The sequence below is a fragment of the Rhinopithecus bieti genome, unplaced genomic scaffold (assembly GCF_001698545.2).
Source record: "Rhinopithecus bieti isolate Rb0 unplaced genomic scaffold, ASM169854v2 scaffold_7673, whole genome shotgun sequence".
Classification (NCBI taxonomy): Eukaryota; Metazoa; Chordata; class Mammalia; order Primates; family Cercopithecidae; genus Rhinopithecus; species Rhinopithecus bieti.
The window spans coordinates 7,380,521-7,401,179 of NW_016806375.1; the positions used below are offsets into that span (position 1 = coordinate 7,380,521).

The window sequence follows — 20,659 nt, forward strand, 5'->3', positions numbered from 1 at the left end:
GCATGTTTGCAGTTCAAAACTATCTAACCTTCACCAGCTGTGCACCAACCACCTCCCTACCCTGCTGTCCTTGTCTGTAGGGTTTTCAAAAAAAATCAAACCGAATTATTTTAGAATTACATAAAAACTCCATTATACATAATTTCCATCCTATAAGATTTATTCCTTTTTTCTCCTAACATTTTCTATAGCCAGCACATTTAACAGCACATATTAAGCTGTCATCATCAGTATTTTGAGTCTTAAGTTTCTAGACAAAAAGCAAAACTTTAGCATGTTTTTTTAAAGGAAATATATTCACTTCTAAGTGAGCATGTTTAAAATTTAGCAGAAGAAATACTGGACTTGCAATAAAAATGTGTGGGTTTAAATCCCAGCTTCACCACTTAATAGTTACGAAACATTATGTCTCTTAACCATGCTGAGCTCCAGCCTCTTCTGAAAAAGGGACATTATGATATTACATCACATGATAATGATAATTGTGAAGACTGAATTAGCCAACATGAAAAATCTTCCAGGTGCATTGTTTGCCATATGGTAGGTGCTCAGTATATCAGTGTCAAAATCAACTCACTTCCAAGGAAGATATTTCAAAGTGAGAAGCAGAAGAAAATAATTTGCAAAGGTAGAATGGAGGTTAAGATTAAGGGCATCCCTTGTAAGGTTCTAGGTCAGTGGTCCTCAAAGTGTGGTCCTGAGACCAGCATCGACATCAGCATTACCTGGGAACTTACTAAAAATGCAAAATTTTGGTCTTCACCCCAGATGCATTAAATTAGAAAGTGTGGATGGGTTCAGCAGTCTGTGTTTAACCAAGCCCTGCAGATGATCCTAGTGTTTGCTGGTGATTTTGAAGCACCACTGCTCTGATGCTTCGTATTATGGAACAAGGCTATGCAAACTATCTTATTTAATCCTCTTTTTTTTTTTTTAAAACAGTCTGTTAAAAAAAAAAAAAAAAAAAGAAAGAAAAGAAAAAACATTAACTGGGAGACCTGAGAACTTAGTGCAAGAACCCAAAGTAATGTAAGCCAAATCATAAGAAATATTTTCTCCCTCAGAAAGGATTTCTATTTAATGCAAAAATACAAGATTTCAAATAAGTGTAACATCTAGAACACATTTAGAATATGGAAATAAATGAAGACCACACAGATGAGAACAAACAGAAGCAATTTATTCAGAGCATGATAAAACAAGAGGATCCGCCACCATCCTTGGATTTTAGCAAAGTCTCAAAGACAGGCAGGGGAGTAAAAAAGCTTTGTAAGCTGGGAAAAGAAGGCTCGTGATATCTTCTGATTGGAGGTTGTTGGCACAATGAAGCAGGAGGTGCACTAACAAGCAATGAGGCTCTTATGTAATTGCTTTGGGGAGCAGCATATTTGGTGTTCTGTTGTTAGTTTTGAGTTGGAAGCAGGTAAGAGGGTTAAAAAAGGGGGAAGCTAGCTCGCAGTTGGAAGCAGCTAAGAGGGTTAAAAAAGGGGGAAGCTAGAACAAGTCCTGATCGTTCTGGGCTGGCTGCCAGAGATTGTCCATCAGAGTTTTATTGTTACGCATGGTCTGGCCATTGTCCATTTGTATGTTTAGTCTCTCAAGAAACCTGGGGGGAAAGAGTGCATATATTTAAAGGAAATGATATATACTTTAAAACGATTACATAGTATTGCTCAGGTTATTTGTTATAAGGAAAAACAACATATTCACGGATTCTGTTATTTCTATTTTAAATAAAGAAGTATTTGAAAAATTAATTTACATAAGTCATATTAGCAATGCAATTATTATCTGAGTTTATCTCTCCTATAGGTTAAACTCAGATTTTGTTCATGGCCTGTAATAAAGGTAATGAGGAAGGCACACACATATAATTACAGATGGTCCCCAACATGATGGTTTAACTTAAGAATTTTTTACTTTACCATGGTGTAAAAGCAATATGCATTCAGTGGAAACTGTACTTCCAATATTGAATTTTGATCTTTTCCCAGGAGAGCAATATGCTGTATGATACCATCTTACCATGCATGGCAGCAGCAGTGAGCTACAACTCTCAATCAGTCAGGTGATCATGAAGGTAAACAACCTATACTCTACAGAGTAATCTGCTGCCAGATGACTGTGCCCAACTCTAGGCCCATGTAAGCTTTCTGAGCACATTTAAGGTAGGCTAGGCTGTCACAATGTTCTGTAAGTTAGGTGCATTAAATGCATTTTCCATTTACAACGTGTTCAACTTACAATGGGTTTACTGGGAGGTAACCCCATCATAAGTCTAGGAACATCTGTACTTGTAATAAATGATGTACACTGTCAAAACAAAAATTGCATTGGATGAAGTTAAACAGGTAAAGATGACGTTTTTCTTTTCCAAGGCTATGGCAATAGGGAGAGAGACCAGAATGCAATCTGACTTCAACTTCACTACAACAAAGGGTAGGAGAGTTTTTAAGAAATGGAGTGGGAGGAAGGGATTACCTAATATGCTACCTAATTAGCCTTACCCAAAGGATAAGTAAACTTTCTCATATCTTCATGACAAGAGATAGTTTTACAACTTGGAACAAAGTGTCCACCTAAATTAGGCTGTTACCCTCCCACACCGACTGAGAGATAAGAGCACTATATTTATTGATGATTTCCTTTCAAAGGGATGGCTCCCAGGTTCTTGAGAATGACAGTCCTAGCTTGTAAAACTGTGAGTATCTTTCATTTACATCTCAAAGTGTTAGAGAAAGAATTTGCAATTACAAATTTTCTAAAGTAAATTCTCTAAGAAAAGGGAGTTCAGAGCCTGGAGTCAGGAAGAAGGCTGTCTAAAGTTTAGTCAAGCTGAGTGGAACGTTAAGCCTCTCTTCGTTAATATTCAATCTTTTATCAGTATAGAAACCACTAGGGATCTTACACTTAAGGTTAATAAAATTCTCACCAGAAAAAAATAATTCAATTTTAGGCAGGCTCTCTTGTAAGTCAGAATGCCCTTGTACTCTTCTCCTAACTGTTGATTGGTAAGAAAATGAAACATTATTTTCTCTAATTTAAATGTAATTCCTTTGCAAAAGACTGTGCAAGCCTGGGCAGAAAAGGTGAAAAAAATACTTGGATAGGGAGTAATGGGATCTTTTGTGGATGTGTTGTGTATATTTTCAAGAATGTTTCTTGTGTACATGACACTCCTAACAGGTGGGAGAGGAGGCACTTACTGCAGAGATCATTGGTGCAATGGTGGAGCCCTCTGGTCTAACAATTTTATAGCAAAGTTTGATACATACAAAGACAAAGAGAAAAAGTACTCTAGTTTCCATTATATATTATATGTATATTATACATACATATATTCACTTGAAATGTTCCTCTTGGTTTCCAAAATACCACTCTCATCTGATGTCCCCAAAACATCCTGGATAGTCTTTCACAGTCTCCTCTGCTGGTTCTACCTTCTCTACTGCACATCTCAGTATTGCCATTCATCAATACCCTCGCCCTCTTCTTGGGTGATCACATCCTTCCTCAGTTCTCTAAATCCCGTAGAAATGCTGACAGTTCCAAGTGTGTATCTCTTGTCCAGCCATCCCTTCTGAGCTCCAGACAAACACACATCCAATGGCCTACTTGACGTCTTCACTTGAATGTCTTATAGGTATCTCACACTTAACGTGTTTCACCCATCTCATTAAATTGTACCAACATTTATTCAGATATGCAATTCTAAAATATGGCTTTTATTTGTGCTTCTTTCCACTCACTTGTGGAATCTGTTTTTCTTATCTGTCTCTTTTCTCCCCAAATAAACCATTATTCCACCCACTTCTCTCCATCTCCCCAGCCACCATGCTACATTTAGCTACCATCTTCTTTTACCTGAACTCCTGCAGAAACCCCTGGCATATTATCAACCCCCATGTCATTACTCTGCTTGTATCACTTCTGTGTCTTCTCACTGATCTTCCAATAGAACATAAACTTCTCCCCAGAGCACAAAAAAGTCCTCAGGGTCTGGCTTCGGACTACTTTTCTGAGCTCATCTCAGATGCTTAATCCCTTGCTCATTTCCCCTGTGATAGTGAACATGAAACGTCTTTTCTGTCTCAGGGCTTTTGCAGTTGCTCTTCCCTTTGAATGCGATGCACTTATCCTGGTTCCTCTCACGTCCAAATTCTCTGCATACATCAGAACTCAGTTGAATGTCACCTCCAGTGTTCCCCAACCACCTAACATTTCCTTCTAAGCCAGCGTGTTTTCTATCATAATGTCATGTTTACGCCTTTTATACTTTGCTGCTCCACCTGTGACTCAGGAACCGGCAGCATCAGCAATGCCTAGGGTCTGTGAGAATTGCAGAATCCCAGATCCTGCCTCAGACCTAAAAACAAATCAGAATCTGTGTTTTATCAAGATCCTTAGTGGATTAATATAAACATTAACATTTGGGAAATGAAACTCAGAAGAAATGATCACAAACTGTATTTATTTCTTTAATTGTGCATTTGCTTATGTCTGTTTCCATCCATACTGCAAACCCCATGAGGTCAGGAACTCTGTCCATTTTCTTTATTATTGAATCTAGTACTCAGACCAGTGCTTGGTATGTAGTTGGCACTCAATTCATATTTGATGAATGATAAATTTAATCTAACTTTCTCAATTGATCCATGAAGAAACTGAGGCTCAGAAAAGTCAAGTGAATTTTTTGAAGTCATACAGCTGTTTATGAACAATACCAGCTCAAAAAAACCCACAAAAAATAACAACAAAGGCCGGGCACGGTGGCTCATGACTGTAATCCCAGCACTTTGGAAGGCTGAGATGGGTGGATCACCTGAGGTCAGGAGTTCAAGACCAGCCTGACCCACGTGGCAAAACCCTGTCTCAACTAAAAATACAAAAATTGTATTTTGTTTCCGGGGTGGTGGCGGATGCCTGTAATCCCAGCTACTTGGGAGGCTGAGGCAGGAGAATCACTTGAACCCAGCAGGTAGAGGTTGCAGTGAGCTGAGATTGTGCCACTGTACTCTAGCTTGGGGGACAGGGCAAGGCTCTGTCTCAAAAATAAATAAATAAGGCCGGGTGCAGTGGCTTATGCCTGAATCCCAGCACTTTGGGAGGCCGAGGCGGGCAGATCACGAGGTCAGGAGATCGAGAACATCCTGGCAAACATGGTGAAATCAGTCTATACTAAAAAATTACAAAAAAAAAAAAAAAAAATTAGCTGGGCTTGGGGGCGGGTGCCTGTAGTCCCAACTACTCAGGAGGCTGAGGCAGGAGAATGGCATGAACCCAAGAGGTGGAGCTTGCAGTGAGCCTAGATTGTGCCACTGCAGTCCAGCCTGGGCGACAGAGCGAAACTCCATCTCAAAACAAACAAACAAACAAACAAACAAAAAACACAAAACAAAAAACAATAACAAAATAAATAAATAAATAACAATAAAAAATGTTCTTGACTCTCCAGAAAGTATAAGAGTGTGTGTGTGTGTGTGTGAGACAAAGTATAACCTAAGATTTCCTTTGCTATTTTCTCTATCATTATTAATAACAATAATCACTTATTTATCATACTTTATCATTCACAGTCCATTTTCACATATACTAACCTATGTGGAAATTTACCCAGAATTTGTGTCTTTATATTTTCTTTCATTAAGAGCAAAGAAAATGGCAAACACAGTCCACAAGTTTGTGGAGTTTATTAATGGATCAAAAGATCACGGAGAAAGCAAAAAAGAAGAGAAAGTAAAATTTCTCATAAGAATAGCTGTCGATGAACCAATTTAGTGGAGTGGACAGCTCTTCAGCCAGATGAAAGCTATCCAGTTGTGGTTGACAGGATTGCTTGAGGGTGTCAGAGGCAACCCAAGGACCTAACATGAATTTTGCAGAAGTGGTTTGGAATTTATTTTAACTGTCATTACTGGACTTACTTTTAGTTCAGTGGACAGTTCTGCTTAATTAAAAAAGCTTCTTCTATGCTTAAATTTTGCTCGTCACTCTTAGTTTAAAGTTAAGCTATTTCTAACTCCTAATTGGCATGCCACAAATGAACCATTACTTTGAACTTGGTGCTCTCTAACCCTGACATTCCCGTTTGGTTCAAAATGTACCTTCTCCGGAGCCACAGATGTTCATCCCAGATGCTCTAAGTCTGTTTTCTTCTTGTACAAGAGGAAGGACAGTCCAAGAGAGATTATTCTAGTGGTGGTGGTGTTGTTGATGGAGAATTCATATGATAAGGATATGTTTACATCATAGGCCATAGACAAAAAAGCGACCTAAAATAGCCAGGCCAGCCTGCCCCCAGTACAGGAGCCCTGTACAGTATCTTGATATGTGGTCATCCAGGAAATCTTTTGTTATATAATACTAAAATATAGATAACAAAATTTATCATTAATATATATAATAAGCATTTTAAGAATATAATTTAGTGATATTAAGCCCCAAAAGATAATGAGATCATGTCCTTTGCAGCAACATCGATGGAGCTGGAGGCCATTATCCTAAGAAAACTAACAGAGGAACAGAAAATCAAATTCAGCATGTTCTTACTTACAAGTGGGAGCTAAACATTGAGTACATTATAGACACAAAGAAGGGAACAACAGACACTGCGACCTACTTGAGAGTGGAAGTTGGGAGGAGGGTGAGGATCAAGAAACTACCTATCAAACAATGCTTATTACATGGGTGATGAAATAATCTGTACACCAAACCCCCCGTATAACAAACCTGCACATGTACCCCTGGATCTAAAATAAAAAGCTAAAAAAAGAACATTCATAATGGTGTGCAACCATTACAACTATCCACTTCCAGAACTTTTTCATCATTCCAAACACTCTATACTTCTTAAATAATAACTCCGCATTCCCCTGTGTTCCCAGTTCCTGATAACTACTTTTCTATTTTCTTTCCCTATGAATTTGCCGAGTCTAGAACGCTCATGTAAGTGGAATCACAATACTTCTCCTTTTGTGTGTGGTTTATTTCAGGTATTTATTTGTTTCATTTATTTTTAAGGTTCATCCACGTGGTAGCATGTACCAAAACTTCATTCCTGGCCGGGCGTGGTGGCTCGTGCCTGTAATCCCAGCACTTTGGGAGGCTGAGGCGGGCGGATCACCTGAGGTCGCAAATTCGAGACCAGCCTGACCAACACGGAGAAACCCCGTCTCTACTAAAAATACAAAATTAGCCAGGCATGGTGGCATACTCCTGTAATCCCAGGTGCTTGGAAACCTGAGGCAGAAGAATCGCTTGAACCTGGGAGGTAGAGGTTGCGGTGAGCCAAGATTGCACCATTGCACTCTAGCCTGGGCAACAAGAGTGAAACTCCATCTCAAAAACAACAACAACAAAAACTTTATTCTTTTTTACAGAGAAATAAAATTTTGTGGTATGTATATACCACATTCTATTTATTCACTTATTTATTAATGGAAACTTGGGCTGTGTTCACCTTTGGGCTCTTGTGAATAATGCTGCTATAGACCGTTGGTATACAAGTGTCTGTTTGTATCCCCGCTTTCAATTCTTTTGGGTGCACACCTGGGATTGAATTGCGGGATCACATAGGCATTCTATTATTTAACCTTTAGAGAAACCATCAAACTTGTTTTTCACAGTGGCTGTAGCATTTTACATTCCTACCAGCAGTGCACAAGTGTTTCCTTTTCCCCACATTCACACCAACACTTGTTATTTTTTGTTTGTTGTTTTATTTTTTATAACTGCCATCCTAATGAGTGCAAATTAGTATCTCATTGCCATTCGGGTATTCTTAAACACATTCTGTTCCAGGGAGCACCAAACAACACAGGAAGCTCTTGCAGATCATCTTGAATTGTTGGAAGGCTCTTATTAACCAGTACTAAATCTTGCCTCCCTGTCAGTGACTCTAATTCATTACACATCAGAGTCATTTGGGAGCTTTTAAAAATTTCTCTATCTAAGCTGCAAAATCCAGACCAATTAAATCAGCACCTCTGAGGGTGGATTCCCAGAATCAGCATTTTTTTAAGGCTCCTCAGGTAACTTAAATATGCAGGTAAGGCTGGGAACCACTGCTTAAAGTTCACCCACTCTTCTTAGCCTCCCAACCTGTGATAACCTTATCATTGAGCTTTCTCTGACATCCTTTATTAAATAGCCAGCCTGCAATCCCCCATGGGCCATCCAGTCCTCCTTACCCTCCTAGATTTTTTTTTTTTTTGCCATGGACTGTTACAGTTGACATGTTACATACTGTCTTGTGCATCTGTTTATTGTCTGTTTTGCTCTCTGTTTTTCTTATTGCTGTTTCCCTAGGACATGCAACAATGCCTAACACAGATTAGGTGCTCAGAAATTGTTGAATGACTGAATGTGTAAATCTACTCTTATTTCAAATGGCAGCCCTCAGATAGCTAAAAGTAGCTTTTGCATTTCATCTCTGGGCCTTCTTTTCTCTAGGTGAAATCTCTGTACTTTCAACCAGTCTTCAAAGACATTGAATAATAAATACAACCATTATGAGCACAATATATCTCTCTTTCACTGAATCAGCAAGTAATTGACCACTTACTATGTAAGGCATCATCTACATATGTAATAGTAATTCGTAGTATTACATGTACATTAATACATACTCTAGACTACAGATTGTGCCAGACACTGGAGATTGTAGCGAAAAAGATAACCAAAGTCAATCTGTGGAATTGGGGCATAGACAACCGTCAATAACATAAGTCTTTTCAGATAACAGTAAATGCTGTAAGGAAAATGAAAAATGTTTGTTGGCTGTGGTACATTAACTGGGGGTTAAATTTAATCTGAGACCTGAATGACAAGAAGTCAGTCACTGAAGAATCATTCTAGGAACAAGGCACCTCAAATCCAGAGGCCCTGGGGGTGGAGGAGATGAGTTGCAGAGGGACCGTGAGTCAGAGACTCTGAGAAGGACAGGGAAGAGAACCACCATCACCTCCTTTGTTAGTGCCTAACTCAACTAACATGACGTAAGATCAAATGAGTTTTTGGTGGCCACATTAGCCTATTAAGGTCTTTTTCCTAAGTGTACAGTTTTCCTCATTGAATTAAATCTTCCCTATCTAATATTTGTACTGTTGATAGTTAGAACTTAAGTGTAGAAGGATGATTTAGATGAGTATATCTGGAATTTCTTTTCATCTGAACCCCAGCCAAAACAGTCTATCAATCTGCCTATAAAAACACTTCTCAGCTGAATGGAGGGACTTTCTCATTCTCCAACCACTACCAGACTGGTTCCTCATTCCGTTTGGCACCTTGTCTTCTGTGCCAGCTTAACAGAAGTTCTGGACAAGGCCAAAGCCAGGACTTTGCAGGCTGCTTTCATTTGGAGAGGGCATGCATCTTAACTTTCAGTCAAAAGAGCTCAGGAAAGACAGAGAATTCTTGATTTTTGGAACCCTGTGTTCTCATTGGTGGGCTCACAGAACAAGCAGCCTCTCCCAGACCAGCCACTAATATGCTCTGACAAGACGGCTCTTCTTTCTGGGCCCAAGTTTTCCCATATTCAAATGTGGGGTTTGGGTCTAGGACAAACTTGTCCAACCCACAGCCTGTTGGGGCACAGGCAGCCCAGGACAGCTTTTAATGCAGCCCAACACAATTTATAAACTTTCTTAACACCTTATGAGATTTTTCTACAATTTTTTTTTTTTTAGCTCATCAGCCATTGTCAGTGTTAGTGTATTTTATGTGTGGTCCAAGACAATTCTTCTTCTTCCAGTGTGGACCGGGAAAGCCAAAAGATTGGACACCCCGGGTCTAGGAGTTTTAAGATTCTTTGAAACTTCATTAAAAAGAACATCTTATTATACTTTAAAAGTTTTTAAAATCCATATATCTTCTGAATATTAATCTGCAGATATCATGCTTTCATTGAAAAGGCATCTTCATTTTCAAGTTAATAAAACAAAATGCTGAGTTTACATGGGGAAGGCAATATTTGTAGACTAAATCAGATGCTGAAATTGACAAGAACACAAATTTGAACTGGGAAAACAATTACATATTGTGGGCACTAAAAGAAATGATCAGGGGGGTGAAAGGAGCCACTGAGCTTATTTATTGGCTACTATCTTTCCAACAGACTTCACGGAATCTGAATTCAATTTGTCCAGGTGAACTGATGGAAGAACAACCATCAAACCACAATCTTTTTTCTCTGGGAGAACCTACCTGTAAGCAGAGGCTTCTGCATGGGCTGGAATGGGACACTGTAACAAAATGGCTTTGCATTCAAGTCAAGTAACTGTATGAATGCAAAGTAGCTTGCTCAGTAACAACTGGTTCAAGTTGCTACTGAGCAAGCAGTGGGCTCCTTGCTGATGTTCATAGAAGCCAATACTATGGCCCTGGCTTTTGAGGAAAAAAAAAAAAAAGACTTCGTTGTAAGTTGATTGGCAAGGAAGCAGGAGGCAAAGCTCAAATCTGTCTCCCTGAGCTGGGGGCTATGGCAGGTTTTATAGGCAGAGGGTAATAAGGTGTGATCTGATTGGATCTTGTGATAAGTTAATGCCAGGAGATATGATGTGACTGGATTATGCCACAAGGTGATGCTACGGCTCGATATGATTGGATCATGGATCATGCCATGAGATGTCCACTTCTTTATTTGGTCCCCATGCCTTGGTCCAAGCTCTTAGGTTCCACCCTGTGGTTGCATGCTTGGTTCATCTGGGCTTGGTCAGTTTAACTTGCAACCTGGGGGTCCATGGTAACTAAAACACAACTCACCATTTTATAAACAAATTTGGACCAGTTTGGGCTACTCCTGCAGTTACAAAGTTACTATCACTCATTCACTCAGCTTTTGCAATCTAGTTGAGTAGGTGCACAAAACAGGAATCAACCACATATGTCTGAATGCTAATTGAACTAAATGCCCTGAAGGAAAGCCACAAGTGCTTGGATGGAAAATAACTTGTTAATTCAGCTCTCTAAGCCTCATACTCCTCTTACATAGGAGCTAACCAGGAAAAAATGTTAAGTGACAGGTTCAGATTTTGGTGTACATTAAATGCATGATAAATATATGTGTCATCAGCTGATGGTGAAGTTACCTTTCTGAAGGTCAATGATGAAAAGATAAATTTTCTTTCCTGTGTCCCAGAGTTTCATTCAATTATTTGTGCTCGTGTGTGTCTTTCAGTTCCAAGGAGGGTTTCGGGTCAGTGGAGAAGGTCGTGCTGCTCACGTTTCTCTCGGCGGTTATCCTGATGGCCATCTTGGGGAACCTGCTGGTGATGGTGGCTGTGTGCTGGGACAGGCAGCTCAGGTGAGCAGCAGGAGGGAACCTTTTGAGGAAACATGGGAGTTCTGAGCCGTCCCTGGAGAGTTGGGTGTGAACATTTCCATTTTAATTTGTAATTAAGAAAGAAAGCATTGATGGGAACAATATTTTAAAAATAAAAGGAATGATAAAGGGACTGCAATTAATCCTACAACTCTAATACAACCAGTGTAAACACTTCAGTGTATTTCCATCCTATCATTTGTTTCTTTGTCAAATGTGTTTATAGTTGTGATCACTATATATACAATTGTTGAGAGCACATATAATCTAACCTCCCCATTTTATTAATGGTTTAGGGAAGATGTGACTGAAAAGGGACAGATCTAGAAATTAAACCTGTGTTTTTTGGACTTCTACTTCATCAGGCCCAAACTTGGCTGCAATTAGAACCACCTGAAGCACTTTTAAAAACTATCATTGTGGGGTATCAGTATGTCTCATGTAGTATTTTGGACATAGTTATATTCAAAAAGTTTTACTTATTGCTAAAATTCAAATCTAATCAGCCGTCTTGTATTTTATCTGGTAATCTTTGAGGGGAGAGGTGTTAACTCCCCAGGGTGCCTGAACTAACTGATCTGGAGTGAGACCTCAGCATCAATATTTATTAAAATGCATCAAATGATTCTAGTGTACAGCCTGGGATGAGAGCCTCTGGGCCATAAAAGGGTGTAATGAAGCAGCTCCTCTCTAAGTAAGACATGCACACATCTAATGATGATGCAAATAAAGTGTAAAAGCGCAATTCTGACCAGTGTTACACATGTGAGTACACAGTAGCCAGTCTACTAGTGTGAAATGGTGGACTGTCTCTACAGTCACAGGGCACACCTTGGGAGAGTTTCCTGAGAATGCCCAACCAAGGGCTGATGGGTGGGTGGGATTAACTAGGGAACCCTTGGAAGAGAGAGCATCTGCATTGGCCCTCAAAAGGGACCTGTATGTGCAGGGGAACTCAGATTAGCGCAGGGTGGCCAGAAAGGGGAGGAAAAAGAGGTTTTGGTATAAGGTAGGTCTGGAGAAGTCAGGAGAGGCTGGACCATTGCTGGGTCTTCTCAGCCATGTTACAGAAGGGGAAACTGAATCTCACGGAATACGCTAAGCATGTGACTTTTTCTTTCCTCTTTACCCCTCCCTTCTTTTCTTCTTTCTTTGTTTCCCTTTTCCCTGTTTTTTCTCTTGATCTCTTCTCCCTCCCCTTTTTCCCTTCATCCCTCCCCCTGCCTCCTCTCTTACATTTTTTTCACTCACAGGAAAATAAAAACAAATTATTTCATTGTATCTCTTGCTTTTGCGGATCTGCTGGTTTCGGTGCTGGTGATGCCCTTTGGTGCCATTGAGCTGGTTCAAGACATCTGGATTTATGGGGAGATGTTTTGTCTTGTTCGGACATCTCTGGACGTCCTGCTCACAACAGCATCGATTTTTCACCTGTGCTGCATTTCCCTGGATAGGTAAGGACAGAACAATGTGCACAGTGGAGCTCCATGTTGGAGACAATGACTTGATGGATATTGGGCAGTGTCTGCCTTTTCTTATTCATTAAAAGAAATTAATCTCAGAGAGGTAAATTTGGTAATTCAGTTATACAGTCACTCTACAGCGTTTGCAGAGGCCCCCTTTTTAGTCAGGCCCTCTCTGGGGCACTGTAGATGTACGAATTAGTAAGACCTAGGACCTGGGTGCAAGGAGTTTGTAATCCAAATAGCAATAGATGTCAGCAATCAAGTTTACTGTAGAGTTCTAAATTTTATACTAATGGCATGAACAAAATTCCAAAGAGCTGAGCATCACGAATGAGTACATCTTCCCAGAGGGCAGCAGGGGTGGTTCAGAATGAAAATGCCCTATCTTTGAACATAACCTTTTCTTGAAAATATATTTCTGTAATAATTTGATATACGTATTTATGTATGTGCATGAATTGTGGAGACTTTTCCAGAAAGTTACAGATGATAATAAACTTCCCAATAATTTTATATTTTTCAGACCCAGGTCTAGAATTTCATTCTTGTTGCATAATTTTATTCTCTTTCTTCATATTTGACTTCAAGAGACCTAATGATTTCCATCTTTGCCTCATTTGTCACAGATTTATGTATTTATCACTTGTATCATCACTATTCATTTTCCAATTCCTGCTAATTTACATTTCATCATAAAGGTAGAATGCAATCTAAAGTCAGATGATTACACAAACATATGCTGTTATCAATGCAGTCGTATCTTAGGGGTTAGCTTTCAGAAAAATGTGGGGTGCAAATCACACGTAATCAGAATTACCAGTGACAATGATTTCTTACTGTCTCTTGAGCAGTCCAACAAACCCAAGTTTTCCTCCAGTCTTGGGATAGATCACTTTTTTAAAATTTATTTTTATTTATTCTTACTATAAGTCTTACTATGTTACGCAACTAGGTTGCTCTTGAACTACTGTGCTCAAGTTATCCTCAGACTTCAGCCTCCCAAAGTGCTGGGGTTACAGATGTGAGCTATCGTGCCCAGACAATCACTGTTTTTCTGAATTGATGACTAGGAAAAGTAGTTGACTGAAACTAGAGATTGTGGTATATCTAACATACAGACTTTTAAATGCTAACATCACAGTCTTTCCAGAGAATTAATCACACTGGGGGAGGTACTTAGAGACTGAAACCAGTTGAGGGGACAGCAGGTTCATCTCCTATTTCATGGGACATATGTGCATTGATTGGAATGGCAGGCATAATGGCCTGCTCTATTTAAATTGCTTTCTCTTTTGCTCCGTCAAGAACATATAGTTGGATATGCTTAAGTTAAATGCATGTATAATGAGACTCCACTCTATAGCTAGAGATAATGACTCTGGTAAAACTGAACTGATGGCAAGCAACCAGACCCATGGCATGTAATAGTTGGAAATTTGTGTTTATTAGCTTGTTTACAACAATCTGACTTCAGGACATGAAAGACTTTTAAAGACAGTCAGGATACACTGTATGAAAGTTCTTATTATAGGAAATACAATGTAAGGAAGTAGAACATCTATGGAAATCCTGCTGGGTAACCTGCACATGATCATTGTTAAAAATGAGTAGTGAGACTGAAAGTACTACAGGAATTTGGAGAAGGCTAGGCAGGGGAAATGGGGGCAACTGAGGTAATCTCAAGGCCTGGGTAAAAGCAAGAGTAAGAAAAAGAGCCAGTCAGCCAGGAAAAAAAAAGTGGGAGAAAGTGTAGAATCAACTGTCCGATGTGGAGAGTTTGCTTTGTGCTGCCTTGAGAGAAGGTCTAGAGGTTTCCTAGAAAGGTTTGGCTTCAGATTTATGCTTACATACTTTCCAAATCAGAAAAATTTTCCTGAGTAGCTGTGAGTTATCATGAAACAGGATGAATTGGTCATTAAGAACCATCTGCTTTAGAATTGAAGAGATTTGAGTTCAAATCCCAGCTTTTAAAATGTTTAGTTCTGAGAATGGCAATAAGTGATTAAGCCTTTCTGAGTGTAAGCCTTTCTTGTCTCTAAAACTTGGGGAGGTAGCACCTATTTTGTATGACTGCAGTTAGGTATAAATTGGATAATCCATTTAAGGCATCACTTTGGCCCAGCTTGTCATAGTACTCCATGTTAGTGGATATTGTTGTTAATGTCAGTTTCTTGTAACTAGCTGTACAACTCATGCTCTTTCTCATCAAACTTGCACCTCCTCAGTGAATAGCTGCTCCAACAGCTGCATCATCTAGAAACCAGGTAGTTATTCTAAGAGAAGTCTTTCCTCATCTCCTACATTTAAATAATGAGAAGTCCTGCTCATTTTCTTTCCTAAAGAGATCCTAGTCTATATCTCTCTATCATTTGTCCAAAGTAATATCATTTCTTGAATAACCACTCAACACTTTCCTAATTATTCCCTCCAAATATGTTTTATTCCCTCCCCATCTACTTGTCACTCACAAGATCAAATAGTCATCTTTTTAAAATGCCGCTCTGATACTGTTGCTACTTTGCTTAAAATCCTTCAGTGGCTATTCATTGTACTGAAGATCAAGACCAGACTCATACAGGGTTTTTCATCCTCTGTTTGCTGTCCATGTCCCCAGCTTCCCTTCACCCTCTTCCTAACCTCACCCCCAGGCTGGAGTCACCTTGGCCTTCTTTCTAGTTCTCCAGGCCTCTCTGCTCAGTCACCTGTGGCCTTGGTTTTTCCCTCTGCCTGGAAAGCTCCTCTGCCCCTCCTCTCCTGCATGGCTTTCAGATTTTAGCTAAATCTTCTCTTCTTTGCAGAAGTCTTCGCTGACTCCATCAAAACCATTTTTCTCCTTTGTAGAACTCAGTGTAATTATAGTTAAAATCAAGTCTATACTTTCTTCTGAAATGCCTTTCTATTCCAATGGGAGGAAGCTCAAAGCAACGAACTTTGAGCAAGGTCCTTGCCCTCAAAGAACTTGCATTGTTATGAGGAGGTTGACAATTAACCAGTCATTGCATAAATACTTATTTAGGTATTTGGCAAACAGGACTGAACAAATGGAGTGGTCAGCACATGCTCTTTGTGAAAGTTATGCCAATAATTCCATTTCTTTCTCTGACGGTGGATGTCAACAACTCCAATACCATAACTAAGATATCAGATGGGGTTTCTTTTGTTTTATTTTCCTTGGGGAGCTTGGGGATCTTGCCTCCAGCTTGTCTCCAGCTTTCCCTGTCCCCAGAGTGTTCTCTCATAGTGCTGGAGGGTCCATCCTGAACATTGCAGGGCAATGTTTTAGCCTGGAAGAGTATGGTTTTATTTATCATCTAGTGTCTGTTTTGCTGTGTTCTTCCCATGCTAACAGTTTGGTTCAGCTGGGCTGGGCCGAAGCACAGAGTGAATGTCTCAATGAGATGTGACACCCTTGTTAACCATGTTATTCCTGGCAGTATGCCATGTCCTCCTCTCTAGAGCTGCTACAAGTGTTCTGGGATCAGTCATAAGGGGTAGTTCCTTTGAGCAAGAAGACTCACTTTGATTTGTAACTCCTCTCAAATGGCAGACTCCTGGATCAAAGCAAAATGTAGAACTCCTTTAGTATTACAAAATGCATTTTCCCAACTCCCATTCTTAGCTCACTGTGCTTCCTGGTGCTTTCAGAATTGAATTATGTTAATAAAAATTTATTGCCTCCTTAAAAATAATTTCCAAAGTATAATTAAAATAAATGCACCATCTAGTATGGGTATAGGAGATCAAAAACTGCTTTAAAAGCTTTACAGTACAGTTGATTTTTTAAGATCTAAAGTTCTGTGGTGAGTAAAAACTAACCAAGTAGTCATAACAGAGTACTAGTTTTAAAAGTGAAATATAAGACAGCCATTGAAAACCATGAGAAATGATGACTCGTGTTGTCCTAGAAAGATATCACTGTTGTATTATGTTGGGGGAAAAAGAAGTAAGTGACAGACTCTAATGCTTAGCATAATTCCACTTTTATAAAACAAATATAGAGATTCATGTATCTGGGTTTACATGAGTGTGTGTGGAGAGAGAGAGAGAGAAAGAGAGAGAGACTGAGAATGAAAAAGAAAGAACATGAATGAATTTTCACCAAACCATTAACAGTTGGTTATTTGAGGGGTAGGGCATAGGGTGTAGTGCTGGCCAGAGTGGATGGTCAGTTGAATTGGGGTTGGGAGCCTTCACTTTTACTAATTTCTGTAATATACATTTTAAACTTCAATTTTCCCTTTGCTAGAAGGTAACCTTCTCAAATCCAAGTCCCTCCACAATAGCCTTTTAGCTGAAAATGTTGCTAGAATGGCGCATTCCTCAGTTCTCCGAGAACATTCTGCTTCGGGGCTGGGAGTTCCCTCTGAGGTCAGAACAAGCCAGGGAGCATGGAAATCTTCCTGACCAGTGTGTTCTCTCTGCTTTCTCACCAAGCACAATCACTTCTCCCTCAAGGGAGCCCTCACCATCTCTTATGGGTGCATCACTCCCACATTAATCTTGGTTAACCTCCTCCCTGTTCACAAGCTTGTATTTGATTTTTTCTAACAATCAAATTCTTTTCTAATTCTTACAGATTTTTTAAGTCACAATATTAATAATATCTGAGCATTGCAAAAAAAAGGCCATCAGTTCACAAGTAAAACTAAAAATGTCCCCAGTTCTTTCAATATCCACTTCCACAGCTGCATAACCTGAGGTAACCACGGTAAATAGCAACTGCCTGTAAATGCCAGTGATTTCATATGTAATAAGCAGACTTATTTGAATATATTTTGAGTTTATGATTTAAGTACGCCCTTGAAGAGGGCTTGTACTGTATATATGCCATTGAATTACCTGAATGTAATGTTTTTACCAACTTGCTTATTGGATGATCTATTAGCAATGTTTTTTTCAGCAGCATGCAGCAGATAATAAATTGATTGTTCAAATAACTGAAAAGTCTGGCTTCAGACATGGCTCTCTATAAGGATTTGAACAATGTCATTTAGTCTAAGTTTGCCCCTCTCTGTTTCTCCCTCCTCTTTGTCTCCATCTTGCCTTCTCATTCACCCTGTTTACCTCCCTCTCTGTTTCTCTATGTCTATCCCTCTCTTTCTATCTGTCCCTCTTTGTCTCTATGCTGTCCACCAGCTCTGGTTTCTTGTTAGATTTTTTCTTAGGCTGGGTTCTTCCCCAGGAAAGAAAATAGTCACAGGCAACAAATCTTAAACCATCCTTAACATGCAAGTCCATAGGAAGAGAAACCTAAGTGCTGTTTTTCATGGAAGAACTTTTGATGGCTTTGCTTGAGTCAAACACTCTTCACTTAACCAGTCACTGTGGTGTGGAGATGACACATCCTTGTTACTGGGCAGAGGTCAGGCATCATGACTCTCAGCTTTACCAAAAGCAAGTGGTGTGAAGGAAAGGCAGTTCCCACTGGAAAGATGGGTGTTGGGCAGACAAGAAGAGGAGATACCAATTGCCTTTAGGCTGGCCAGACCCTACAGGTATCTTTATGGAGCCTCCACAGCAAAACAGAGGTATATCATCCCCAAGTCCTCCCTATATTAAGCCAAATATTTCTAGATCCTTCTGCTGGCCTCATAAGCCATACTTTTCAGACTTTTAACCATTTTTATCCCCTTTCTCTGAACATGTTATACTTTGTCCTTCACTTAGCATAAAATGTAATTCCCTTTTTAAAAAAAAGTCAGTTTCACTTCATTGAAGACAGCATTCTCCATAGTATTGCAAAATTCTCTTTTAGATACATCCAGCTGAATTGTCACCCTTCCTCTGCACAGCTCGAAAATGTGATGTGTTTTGTCTGCAAAATTCTCCAACAGTTTCTTAGTCTCAGATCCTCTTTTAAACAGGTTTACTTGTAAAACATACGATTCTTACTTCAAGGTTGCATGTTTAATCTTGTGCTGGAGATAAATGTGTTTGCATTTCTTAATCATCTCCCCGGAGTATAATTCAGTTTTGGAATGTGTAAATGAAAAGTGTCTGTCATTGTGAACTGTGTCACACAATTACATTTGTTTTCCCAATAGGATTGAAATGCATTTCACAAGGAAATTATATTAAAAGTTTCTCCTTCTCACATACCCTTTTAGGGCAGGTTGAGGCTTCGTACATAATAATATTTGTTGGTCAAATTTCATGCCAGAGGGTATGAACTGTTATTTTTATATTCATTTCATCAAACATTTATGGAGTGCTTACTAATTACTATGAGTTGTTCTGGACATTGTAAATACAGTGGTGAATGATCAGAAAAGCTCTGAATCATGGAACTTTTGTCTAGTTGGGAATACAGAGAGTAAACAGATAATTACAGTAAAATTGGTGACCATTGAGTACTATAAGGAGAAGAAAAAAAAAAAAACATTGGAGTCTGCTAAGTTGCAATCTTCAAAGCAGGGTAGGCTCCTGAGGAAGTGATGCTGCTGCCGGGACCTGTAGGTGCTGTGGATATCAGTAGGGGACAGGGAAGTTGGTGAGGCCTGGGGAGTGGCTGCTCCTGAAAACACATGTGAAAATCCCCAGGAAAGCCCTTGTTAACTAAAAACTAAATTCTTAGCTTGGCTTTTACTGCTTTTCCAATGTATTCTCAGTCTGATTTTGCTACCTCAACTCCTCCCCATGAGTGATCTGTTTTCATTCCCTGAATGTGATATGTTTCCTTATACCTGCATGTTGCTACCTGTGCTTTGGGTTTCTTTTATTTTTCTGGCAACCATCCACCTTTCTTCAATACTCAGATAACATGTGTTACCTTCTCCAATGATTGACTGGGCTTCATTCATAAAAATTTGTCATTTCTTCCTCTGAGCTCCCATGGAGTATTGAATCTAAGCATCGTGGTTAATATAAGGTTCTTAGTATGTGCGTCTCAATAATTGCTTGATTTGTCTGCCTTGTTCTAGAATATAAACTTCTTGAGAGTAGGCCTTATGTCATCTATTCATGTGTTTTTCTTTCTGGACGGTAATAGCTGTTCCATATATGTTTGGCTGAGCATAGAATGCTGAAATGTGACTTTTGGTTGTTTGATATGACTCTGGGATTAGTTTCTCTGTCCTCACAGAACTCTCAATATAGAAAATGGTTAAGAATGAGACCCAAGGTGCTAGGCTGCTTAGGTTCAGTCACAGCTTGACTGGTTGTCAAGTGTTTGACCTTGGAGAAGTGAGAAAGGTTTTCTGGACTTTGTCTTATCTGTAAAATTTGTGTTATTAATAGAAAATCTTTCCCCTTCTCTTTTATGACTTGTGAGGAATAAATAACTGAGTGTTTCTTATTCAGTTAATAAACTGAATAATACATAGACCAGTGCATGGTACTTGGTAAGCGTTCAATTAATGTTAGCCACAAGGACTATTCCATTATTGTTTTCCTCTCTCAATGCAAATTCCTAGAGGCTGTAGCGAGGGCCTTCCCAGACACTGATAGTCATCTGGTTCTTTCTGACTCATAGCTGAGTGCCCTTGAAGGTTAGATCCTTAGCCTTCCAGCCCTGAGTATGTCCCCTCTTTCCTTTGGAAACCTCATTTATCCCGTGGCTTCACCTGCACCTCTGCTCTTGTCTCTCCCTCACCGCTCTCACACCCTGGGCTCTGGGGTTCTATCTCTGTCTGTCTGCTCAGCATCTTGCCTTAAACATCTTTCTGTTTTCTCAAACCTCAGTGTGCTTCAAGTAGACATTTTTGTCGTAAACTAGTACTATATCCTCTTCCATGTTGTACATTGAAGGTGAATCTATTAGTCATCTTTCAGCCACTGAAACACAATTTTTTGAGGTAATCTTTTACTTATTTCCCATGATCAGCTGGATGCCAAATCACATCTATTCTTTTATAAATACCTTTTAAACATTTTA

General features: G+C 39.4%; 1 protein-coding gene across 3 annotated transcripts in view; it reads left to right on the top strand.

Annotated features, from left to right (window-relative positions):
• HTR4 (5-hydroxytryptamine receptor 4) overlaps nt 1-20,659 on the top strand; it is a 161,247-nt gene that overhangs the window by 85,777 nt on the left and 54,811 nt on the right. For all 3 annotated transcript variants that reach the window (XM_017875841.1, XM_017875840.1, XM_017875839.1), the window contains 2 exons: nt 11,177-11,302; nt 12,574-12,774. In XM_017875841.1, the coding sequence (XP_017731330.1) occupies nt 11,177-11,302; nt 12,574-12,774 (327 nt within the window). The remainder of the gene's footprint in view (nt 1-11,176; nt 11,303-12,573; nt 12,775-20,659) is intronic.